Source organism: Musa acuminata, chromosome BXJ3-1 (assembly GCF_036884655.1).
Source record: "Musa acuminata AAA Group cultivar baxijiao chromosome BXJ3-1, Cavendish_Baxijiao_AAA, whole genome shotgun sequence".
NCBI lineage: Eukaryota > Viridiplantae > Streptophyta > Magnoliopsida > Zingiberales > Musaceae > Musa > Musa acuminata.
In genome coordinates, this window is record NC_088349.1 from 13,946,142 (window position 1) to 13,958,174 (window position 12,033).

The following is a 12,033-nucleotide window of genomic DNA, read 5'->3' on the forward strand; positions in this document are numbered from 1 at the left end:
ATGATAATACATACTGTTTGTATTTAGCATGAAATCATGATATACACATTTAAAACAGTCATTTCAACAAAATTGTCATAATTTTTCTCTTTACATTCTTGAATTACTTCATGGCTGTCAAAGGTAAAATTCACACACACACATATATATAATACTGCATAATAAGGTCATAGTATCTATCGTATCAGTATCTTACCTCCGTATCTTTGTTTGGAATAAGTTGCCGCATAATAAGGTCATAATATCGTATCAGTATCTTGCCTCCATATCTTTGTTTGGAATAAGTTCCTCCAAAGAACACAATAATCTCTACGTGTAGCAACTTAGCAAGAATGAGAATCAAATGCTACATGATTTTAGCATCCTCATGATCGAAAATGGCCATGCCAATTGTAACGAATAATTAGGACAGGCAATTGTTCGGAAAATGTTAAAAAAGTGGAGGCTTTTTCTTAATGGAGAGTGCGAGGATATGGGAAGACAAAATCGTCGAACAAAAAGGCCTGTCCTTGGAGACCCTAATATTGTTGGATGATGGAGTTGTAGAGGGTGCTTTCTTTCGCATCTTGATTAATAAAATAGGGACTTTTAATTTTCTTGGTTTGTGGTGGACATGAAGGCATGTGAGATCAGGAATTACTTCTTCAAACAACCAAACAAAGTCTACTTCAAACTTTGGGTTAGGCAGTACTATAGGTTAGAGAGAGCAACATGATCATGATCTTATCTAATTAGATAAGATATATTACAAATATGATTAAATTTTGATTAGGATTATCGATTAATAGAAAAAAATTAATTATAATAGGATTCATTAGGAGATGACTTTGATAGGATGAATTTTCCTAATTACTTATCATAGATTTCCTGTTCTTGCCTATAAATAGATAATATCTTCTAAGGACTCAATATGATATAATATGATACGTGACGTTATTAAGATATTATAAATATTTTCTCATCTTTCCTTAGTTCATAATCTATGCTAATAGCGATCTCGTGAAGGATAGAAAGAGAGAAGAAGACAAGTTTAGTTCTCCTTGTAGATCGACATCATTATAGCTTTCAGATCTAACGACAATATATTTATAAATCAAATAAAAGCTCTCTAAATGTTATCGAAAAGTACACATCGTAAATTTAATATATTATTATTTGATTTCAATTTCTAACATTAAATTTTTTACATAACAATAGCATAATCATAGTTTTCTTCCATGTGATAATTAAATTTCAATTCTTGTTCTTAGATATTTGTTTGATTATTAACATGCATATGTTTAAAATTATAAAATAATATTTATTTTTCACATCAAGACATGATTTATCATAATTATAGTTATTATATGAGTTTTTCTATTATGCTGATTAATATTCAATAATTATTATGGTTATTATTTTATTATTAAAATATTTTAATATAAATTATATTACAAAATTTTGGTGAATATTATTTATAACTTATACATCTAGGTTTTATCTAATTAGTAGCTACCAAAATGGTGATAGGCTTATGTGATATAAATTATAATAAATATTTTGTTACTTATAAAATCATAAATGTAACTATTGAAAATTCTATAAAACAAATAATTAAAATAAATAATTAAAAAAGGTCTAAAATAGTTAGTTTTATAATAATTGCTAATAATATTTAGACTTTATTATGGTCTATAACTAGCACACTAAAATATTTAAAGATTAATTTAAATAATTGACAAGTGATTAATTGATATCTAAATTAAAGAATTGACTAAAATTTAATCTTATGGTATTTTAAAAATTTAAGATTATATCCTCAATATGCTTGATGAGGTTGTAAGCTCAAGAATAGTGGGCATGAATAGGCATGAATGTAGTTGAGTCGTTTCTTGTATAATTTATTCTTAATTTTATTTCTTCTTAGTTTGATCCATTTAAATTTTCATAAAATAAAATTAAGGATAAGTGAAACTTAAATTAGCTAACTAATATATGTGTTTAGGAAGAATTAAAATTAAAATAGGAAAGACTCATAATATTTTAGATACTACTTAAGGTGGATAATAATAAAAGAAAGTTAAACATAAATCATCTGAGTTTATAAATACTATACAAATTTATAAAATAAAATTTTAATAGTAAAATGCTACTTTTGTAATAAGAAAGATAATACGAAGAAGGAATATAAGGTTTTAGTTCAAAAGGAAAGGTTTTAGTCCAATAATAAAGATTTATTTTAATATAAAAATAAAAAATATATATAATATTCATCATTAAAGAGAATCATCTTAAAGTGAAAATAATAGTAATTGTTACTTATCTTTTACACTTAGAAATGATTTATTTAATGGATCTTAAATATGTATGTTATGATAATGGATCTTAAATATGCGATATATATTTAAGTGAACATTATAATTAATATTCTTATTAAAATTATTTATTTTTATTATATTTTTTATATTATGGTTAGGTATGATAATAAGATTATCATAAATTATATGGATAATTTTGAATTATATTATGAAGGACTAATAATATTGTGGTACATATAAGGAAGTATGACGTTAATGACATACAATTGTTATGACTCATATTAGTAGTCAAATTTAATATGATATTATTATATTTATTAGACTTATTAGCCTATTTTATAAAATTTATACATATAAAATATTTTTAAAAATTTTATAATCTAATTAAATAAAATTATTTTTAAATAATTTTATTTTATTTATTTTGATTTTAAATTTTTTTATATCTTATCAATTAATAAGCCAAGTGAGAGAATATTAGATTATATAGTCCAATTATAATAGAAAGAAAGATATATTATAGATATGATTGGATTATGATTACGGTTATCAAGTAATAGAAAGAAAGTCCAGTCATAATAGGATTTTTTAAGAGATTATTTTGATAGGAGAAACTTTTCTAATTACTTATCTTAGAACCTATAAATAAATAGAACCTTCAGAACTCAATAGGATATGATATGATATATGATGTGATGTTATTGAGAGATTATGTAACTTTTCTCATCTCTTTTTAATTACACGATGTCATTAAAAGATTATATATCTTCTATTATCTTTTTTAATCCTAATTCATTGCTAATAACATTTTTATAAAGAATAAGAATAGAGAAGAACGTTAGTCTAGTTCTTCTTGTATATCGATATTATGATAATTTTTAAATCTGTATATTAGATAAAGACTTTCTAAGTAATATTGAAAGACACATATCGTAAATTTAATCTATTATTATTTAATTTTAATTTTAATATTAAAAAATTTATATAATAGGAGCATAATATAGCATCCTGGTCCGTGCAAATGCAGAGTATCAGCTATAGCGAATTTAGCAGCAGTACTACTGTAAAGTTGTTTGCAGAAATCAAATCTATGAAAACAATACCATCATCTCTTCAGTGGGAGAGGCACTTCAGCTTCAATGGGAAGGGCACTTCTGGTGCCTGTGGATAGTGAGGCTTATAGCCTCACAGTTTAGGCCTCTCTGAAAATCTAAGTGCTTATGATGCAGGGCATCAAGTGTTGCACATCTTAGCTCAGATGCCTTTATATGAGAGAGAGAGAGATGTGTCAACATTGCTGTATTTTGGTGACAACATTGCTGAATCTCCCTTCTAAAACTTGAGTGAGGACTTATTATCAAAGATTTTGGTATCTCCTTCATCATACTCCTGCCACCATCTTTCAATCAAATTGCTTTGTTATTAGAGCTATCAAAACTTACTGTCACACTCACTCATCCAGTGTCACTTGCAGAATCATTTTTCCTTCAGTCTTACATGTGTTGTCAGGAGAAGGTATCAATTTAGTCTCTATTTGTTTCCTTGCTCGAATGATTGAGGGTTGTAATCATGCTTGAAGTACTGTCCTGTATCACTATGATGATGCACCTCCAAGAAAATTTACAGCGTCTGGATTTATCAACCTTGGTAAAGTATGTATCAGGCTGGAACATGATATAAGTTAACTTTCTGTACATCACTTATTAAGCACACTGTAATGTTGGTTTAATGTTGATTGTCAGGTGGGTAAGGAGAGTTTTATATCTTCACCCTTCTTGTGTCTTTATAGTGGTTGTTTGAGCTCAGCCAAGGAGTTGAAGTAATGAGAATGTCTGAACAGTGTTAAGTAATTCAGTATAAGCTCAAATTACTGTGGAACTATCAAAGTAATTGCAAATTGTGTATGGTGAGAAGAAATAATTACAACTTCAAATATGAGATCTCTCTCTCTCTCTCTCTCTCTCTCTCTCCATATATATCACAGTGATGTGAAATTGCAAGTTTCGCAAGGGTTCTCTGTGTTCTTTAGTTATCATTGGCATTTTTGTGTAACTTAGTTTCCATAATAGTTTTATTGATATTTGCCATTGATATATTGAATAATTTCTGCTAATTGACATTTGTTTCTTGATCACACTTGCAATGAGATCTAACGTGCAGATCCATAGTGGCGAATTTAGTACATCTGCACTTTTCTGTGCCTATATATAGATAGATATACCTTCCACCCTGATGAGTAAATCCAAATTATAATCCAACAACATATGTTTCTTATGCCACCTCCATCGACCGTCATGGATATTACTTTCCATCGGAACAGCCTCATCCATCTTCTCTCTCAGGTTAACCCCTTCTGGATCCAATTCTTTTACTTCCTCTCTTCCTCTATCACCGGCTTCCTCCTCCTCAAGCTACTGCCTACGAGAGACGCGACGAGTAGGCCCACCAACGTCGACCTGCTCTTCATGTCCGTGTCGGCCAACACGGTCTCAAGCATGGACACCATGGAGATGGAGGTGTTCTCCAACTACCAGCTCGCAGTACTGACTCTTCTGATGGTGATCGGGGGAGAGGTGTTCATCTCCATGCTTAGTGTTCACTTCACCAAGATCAACTCCCAGATGAGGGATTCTGCACTGGATGCAGCCGGCACGGAACTCGCTACTCTCTCTGATCAAAGCCGGAGCTCGAACTTGAAATTTAGCTCTAGAAAGCACCTGTTCTTCGTGGTGTTGGGTTATCTCTTAGTAGGCCATGTGGCTGGTTTCTTACTCATCCTTGTTTACCTGAGACTTGTCCCGGAAGCCGGAGCTGTGCTTGAGAGAAAGGGTATCAACGCGTCCCTGTTCTCCATCTTCATCACCGTCTCTACCTTCGCCAACTGCGGCTTCGTGCCCACCAATGAGAACATGGTTGTCTTCAGGACTTACTCCGGCCTCCTATTGATACTTACAGTGCAGGTACTCGTCGGAAACACGTTGTACGCCTCGTGCCTATGGGCGGTCATCTGGTTGTTGAAGAAGCTCACCAAGCGGCGGGAGTATGATTACCTGCTAACTAACTACGGGGAGATGGAGTGCAATCACTTGCTTCCTGGCTCTCACTCACTGTACTTGGCTCTCACCGTGGCTGGGCTTGTGCTAGTGCAGTTCGGACTGTTCTGCTGTATGGAGTGGACGTCTGAGATCTTGAGTGGGCTGAGCACGTATCAGAAGGTCGTCGGCGTCGTCTTCCAGTGCGTGAACTCACGCTATGCCGGAGAAACCATCGTTGACCTCGCTGCTGTTGCTCCGGCCATCTTGGTGCTGTTTGTGGTGATGATGTACGGACAGTGCTCTTCGTGGCTTCTTTAGTAAACTTAGCCATAAGTTGACAGAGACCTCCGCATAAACAACATTATGTGGTAGAGCCCACTTCGTGAGGTGACATCTTCAAAGAACATCACATGCAACAGCACCCCCATGGCCAACAGATGGGACCAACACACAGTCTCTATTGCACACGCACTCTTTTCACATCTTTCCGTGCAGCAGTAGTGCATATTGGCCAATCCCACTTGTCGCACAAATATGCTAACGAATTGATAATATGCATGTGTTACAGGTATATTCCTCCATATACATGTTTTCTTCCTAGAAAAGGTGATAAGCAGCTGCTCAAGGGCAGGGAAAGAAGCAGGAAGAAGCAAGGCCTGAGTTTGATCTTCTCGCCACTGTCTTATATTGCCATTTTTACCATCATTGCATGCATCACAGAGAGGAGGCAGATCTCTGAAGACCCGATAAACTTCAGTGTCCTCAACATTGTTGTTGAGGTTGTAAGGTACGTGCCTTCTTCACAACTTTATTCCCCTTGAGAGAGAGAGAGAGAGAGAGAGAGAGAGAAGTGGAACTTTGATGTCCACTTCAGCAGAATCTGTCTTCAGTTATCTGCTCTATCATGCAGCTCAAACTCAACACCAAGATTGGATCGCAGGGTCTCAGCTGAAAACATCGGGCCAAAAGCGGCCATGGCTTTTCTCATAAAGCTCTACGGAGTAGCTCTTTTTATTCATAGCTCTCTTTTGGAGTGCTTGTTTCATTGAATCCCTTTTATTCTCTCTCTCTCTCTCTCTCTCTCGTGGACTTCCTCTGATTTAATCGGATACCTGTTATCATGCATTAGTGTCATCTACTGCCCTAAAATAACGCAGTGCAAACTTGTGGCAGTGCATATGGAACGGTTGGGTTCACAACGGGGTACAGCTGCAAGCGGCAAGTGAAGGCGGACGTGCACTGCAAAGACGTGTCGGCTGGGTTCTCAGCGAAATGGAGCAGCAAAGGGAAACTTGTGCTCATCGTTGTCATGTTATTCGGCAGGTTGAAAAGGTTCAGCATGAGAGGTGGCAAACATTGGAAATTTATATAAGTCTAATCCATGCATGGAAGGATTAAGTATTGACTACATAGATCTTATTATTGTTAGTAAAGACAACAGCTATATAGATCAATTGTCTCTTTATTTTAAGGTGTATTAGTCATTTGGTTTAGTGTTTTGGACATCTTCTAAGAGCCTTTTTTTTTTTTTTGTAAGAGTTGGCCGATATTTGTAGAAATCCGAATAATATTCTCTAAGGACTAGAAATATAAATATGAAAAAGAAAAAAAGTTTATTTTATAAATATCCTTTATGTCATAAGGTATTGAGGAGGGAGTCATAGAAGAAAAATACTTTCAATTCTCTTATAGTTCCTCTATTAGATCTAAGGAGAAATATGAGAGTAAGTTGTTGGACTGATGGCCCATATTCAGCCCACAGCCCACACCCCCTCTTAACCTAACCCTAATTAAGATTAGGGGGGTGTGGTGGCTGCGTTTTAGAGGCAGATTAAAGCTATAAAAAGGCAGCAACGAGGCAGATCTTTATAGCCACGAGATTCCAAAGAGAAGAAGGAGAACAAGGCAGAAAAGGAAGAGAAAGAAAGGGAAGAAGACAAGGACAACGCAGAGAGACTGTTCACAATCATCTAGTAGTGTTCTCATCTCAGGTTAGATCAAATCCACAGTAGGCTCTTGCTGTGATTACTTGGGAGGTTTTAGATATTGTGGGCAGTGACGTGATCCTTGTATCCCAGTTATTCTCTTGTGGTTGTTGCTAGGGTTTTGGGCAAGAGATTGAGATTTGTATATTCATTATTCTCATAGTGGATTATCTCTAGTTTGCCCCGTGGTTTTTACCCTTCACATTGAAGGGGTTTTCCACGTATATCTTGGTGTTCTGTTTGATTGTGTTTCCATTTTATTCCGCTGCATATTTTGGTCTTCTAGTATTTGTTCATATACAAAGGATATTCCTATTTATATCCCCATCAACTGGTATCAGAGCGGGATTTTAGTGATTTAATTTTTTGTATTTGAACATGGAGGCCAGTAATATTTCTCGCATGATTAGTTTGAATGGAAATAATTGGATGATATGGAAACCAAGAATGGAAGATCTCTTGTATTGCAAAGATTTGTATGACCTTTGCAGGGGGATAGTGCAAAACCTACAACTATGACAGATGATGAGTGGAAGAGGTTAGATCGAAAAACAATTGGGTTTATTAGACAGTGGCTTGATGATAGTGTCTTTCACCATGTTTCTACTGAAATTTCTGCATATTCTCTTTGGAAAAAATTGGAAAGTCTCTATGAAAGAAAAACAACTGGCAACAAAGCTTTTTTGATCAGAAAACTTGTGAACCTAAAATATAGAGAGGGTGCTTCTATTGCTAAGCATTTGAATGAAATGCAGAGTATTACTAACCAGTTATCCTCTATGAGAATGTCTCTTGATGATGAGTTGCAGGCATTGTTACTTCTCAGTTCATTACCAGAAAGTTGGGAGACACTGGTGGTTTCCCTTAGTAATTCTACGTCAGATGGTATTGTCACTATGAGTCAAGTAACAAGCAGTTTGTTGAATGAGGATTTGAAGAAGAAGGCACCAGCCAAGACTTCTGCAGAAGGATTAGCAGATTGTGACCCAGTTATTCCTCCAATATATCAGGGTGATGGGGGAGATGTGCAGGAAAATAGTGTAGAGCCTGATGTTGATTTACCTGCAGGACATGTTGAGCAAGAAGAAGTAGGAGAGCAAGTTCCCGCAGAACCTCAGTTGAGAAGATCTTCTAGACAACGTCAACCTTCCAGAAGATACTCTACAGATGAGTATGTGATGCTTACTGATGCAGATGAACTAGAGAGTTACCAAGAAGCAATTGAGAGTGAGCAGAAAGAGAAGTGGTTAATTGCTATGCAGGAAGAGATGGATGCTCTTCAGAAAAACCACACTTATGATTTGGTGCTGCTACCAAATGGAATGAAGGCCTTGAAGAACAAGTGGGTTTTTAGGTTGAAGACTCAAGAATATTGTTCTCAACTAAAGTACAAAGCTAGATTGGTTGTGAAAGGCTTTGGTCAAAAGAAAGGTATTGACTCTGAAGAGATATTTTCTCCTGTTGTTAAAATGTCTTCTACTCGTGTTGCTCTTGGTATTGCTGCTAGCCAGGACTTGGAGGTTGAGCAGTTAGATGTGAAGACAGCTTTCCTTCATGGTGATTTGGAGGAGGAAATTTATATGGAGCAACCAGAAGACTTCAAAGTCAAAGGTAAAGATAATTTTGTCTGCAAGTTGAAGAAGAGCTTGTATGGGCTAAAGCAAGTTCCAAGACAGTGGTACAGAAAGTTTGATTCATTTATGACAGAAAATGGATATAAAAGAACGGCTTAAGATCATTGTGTATACATCAAATGGTTTGGTGAGGATTTTATTATTCTCTTACTTAATGTTGATGACATGCTTATTCTTGGGAAAGATATGTCTAAAATTGATAGGTTGAAGAAGGAACTGAGTGAGTCTTTTGCAATGAAGGACATGGGGCTAGCAAAGCAAATACTAGGCATGCAGATTTCTCGTGACAGGAAAAATAAGAAGATTTGGTTGTCACAGGAGAAATACATCGAGAAGGTATTGGAAAGATTCAGTATGAGCAATGCTAAGCCAGTTGGTTCTCCTCTTGCAGGTCACTTCAAGTTGTGCTCAGAACAGAGTCCGTCAAGTGATGAGGAGAAGGAGAAAATGCAAAAGGTTCCTTATGCTTCAGCAGTTGGAAGTTTAATGTATGCAATGGTATGTACGAGGCCAGACATCGCATATGCAGTGGGTGTTACTAACAGATTTCTTGTAAATCCAGGCAAAGAGCACTGGGCAGCAGTGAAGTGGATTTTTAGATATCTCAGAGGGAGCTCTAAGGTTTGTTTAAGCTTTGGAGGTGGACCACCTGTGTTAACAGGTTACACAGATGCAGATATGGCAAGAGATATAGATACGAGGAAGTCTACTTCAGGTTATGTACTTACTTTTGCAGGGGGAGCTATGTCATGGCAATCCAGGTTACAAAGGTGTATTGCTCTCTCCACCACAGAAGCAGAATATATTGCTGCTATAGAGGTATGCAAAGAAATGTTATGGATGAAAGAATTCTTACAAGAATTGGGGCTGAAATAGGAAAATTATGTGGTGCATTGTGATAGCCAGAGTGTCATCCATTTGTGTAAGAACCCAATGTTTCATTCCAAGTCAAAGCATATAGATGTCAGATACCACTGGATTCGAAATGTATTTGAAGAGAAGCAGTTGCAGCTTCAGAAAATTCATACAGATGACAACGGAGCAGACATATTGACGAAGACCTTACCAAAAGAAAGACAGGAGATATGCCGACAGTTGGTCGGCATGACTTCACATTGAGGAGTCATGGGACAACCTCCCTTATGGGCTGAAGGGGGAGGTTGTTGGGCTGATGGCCCATATTCAGCCCATGTGGGCTTTATCAGCCCACATCCCACACCCCCTCTTAACCTAACCCTAATTAAGATTAGGGGGGTGTGGTGGCTGCGTTTTAGAGGCAGATTAAAGCTATAAAAAGGCAGCAACGAGGCAGATCTTTATAGCCACGAGATTCCAAAGAGAAGAAGGAGAACAAGGCAGAAAAGGAAGAGAAAGAAAGGGAAGAAAACAAGGACAACGCAGAGAGACTGTTCACAATCATCTAGCAGTGTTCTCATCTCAGGTTAGATCAAATCCACAGTAGGCTCTTGCTGTGATTACTTGGGAGGTTTTAGATATTGTGGGCAGTGACGTGATCCTTGTATCCCAGTTATTCTCTTGTGGTTGTTGCTAGGGTTTTGGGCAAGAGATTAAGATTTGTATATTCATTATTCTCATAGTGGATTATCTCTAGTTTGTCCCGTAGTTTTTACCCTTCACATTGAAGGGGTTTTCCACGTATATATTGGTGTTCTATTTGATTGTGTTTCCATTTTATTCCGCTGCGTATTTTGGTCTTCTAGTATTTGTTCATATACAAAAGATATTCCTGTTTATATCCCCATCATAAGTATACTTTCCTGTGTCCACGTAAATGTTATGTGGATTTTTTTAAATTATGTTTATTGTTTATCTCTAGACTTCTACTTCTAATATGTATAAAGTCTGATTATGTATTATTACAGTGGATATGTCAGTATCATATGTGACTGATACATGCATATTTGTGGTCTCGTTGAAACGTGGTTTTCGTGTATAAGTAATTAATTGACACATGTCTAGCGATAAAATGTAATAAATGACTCAACACCCTGGACAGTTCTAACTAATCTAACAAATTAGTGGAACTACCTAGAGTCAGTAAAGGTGGTTGCGACCGGTTCGTACTAATGAACTATGTAATCCCTCTTTTAGGCATCCATTATAAAAGGGAACTTTCCTTTATAGTCAGACTTGTCTAATTTAAGTAATGACCTGGGCATTAGAGTAATATTATCGGGATTACTCTTGATCAAGTTTTGCATGGATTGAATATTTAGCTTGAAAATTTTTTCTGAGTTGACCTCAAGCAACCCAAAATTAACTCTAATAGTTTTGACGTTAGAAGGAGAACCAATCTCTTAGTTTATAATTTTTTAGCTTTTTCGTGGGACTTGGACATAAGACTTTTTCTCTTTTATTATTTTCTTGACCTCACCCCTCTTTTTATCGATAATTACTGACTCCGTAAATATGTGGCAGTTGGCTTCTTACAACAATTCTAAAAAATCACTAGTGGTTGAGTAATAACTTTGTATAATATTCTTAAAGGTTAGACACCACCAATATATGTATTGATAAAAACAGAGAGGGTTGGATTTGCAACTTGTTGGAATTCATCATTAAACCTTTTCGTATAATTTTTGACTTTTTTTCTTCCTAATGTACATCTAGGAGAGGCGTGGTGAGCTTTTTCAAGTGTCTATATCTAATAAAACTAAGCTCAAACTCCTTGGGTAACTATCTGAAGGATGAGATCGACTCCAATGATTGTTTGGCAAACCACTCACGTGTTGCTCATCGTATTGTTCATCTTAATGTTATTGGAAAAGTCCGACACATAAGGAGTCTATAATCCCATAAAGAATTATCTATGAAATGAATACAACTATGTGCTCTAACGAATTAGTTCTTTATTTATATCTTTCGTGAAAGAAGATAAAAAATATGAATATATTTTTAGCAGTTTTTCTTACTTTATTTCTATGTTTGCCGATTGCTAGTCCATTTTATGCATGTGGTCTCCTAACCTTGGTTGGAAAGTTAGTTGATTGGCTGATTGACTCATTAGTAGATTGGTTTAGGCAATGAGATTTGGTTTTGAACTGTCGACAGTAGAGGTGAC

General features: G+C 35.7%; 1 protein-coding gene across 1 annotated transcript; it reads left to right on the top strand.

The window, feature by feature from the left end:
- The first annotated feature begins 4,550 nt into the window (after positions 1 to 4,550).
- LOC135628124 (sodium transporter HKT1-like) lies at positions 4,551 to 6,837 on the top strand. Its single transcript, XM_065134590.1, has 4 exons — positions 4,551 to 5,619; positions 5,901 to 6,119; positions 6,243 to 6,333; positions 6,506 to 6,837. Exons 1-4 carry the CDS (start codon positions 4,562 to 4,564, stop codon positions 6,728 to 6,730), a joined length of 1,593 nt encoding a protein of 530 aa, XP_064990662.1. The 5' UTR covers positions 4,551 to 4,561; the 3' UTR covers positions 6,731 to 6,837.
- The last annotated feature ends 5,196 nt before the right edge of the window (positions 6,838 to 12,033 follow it).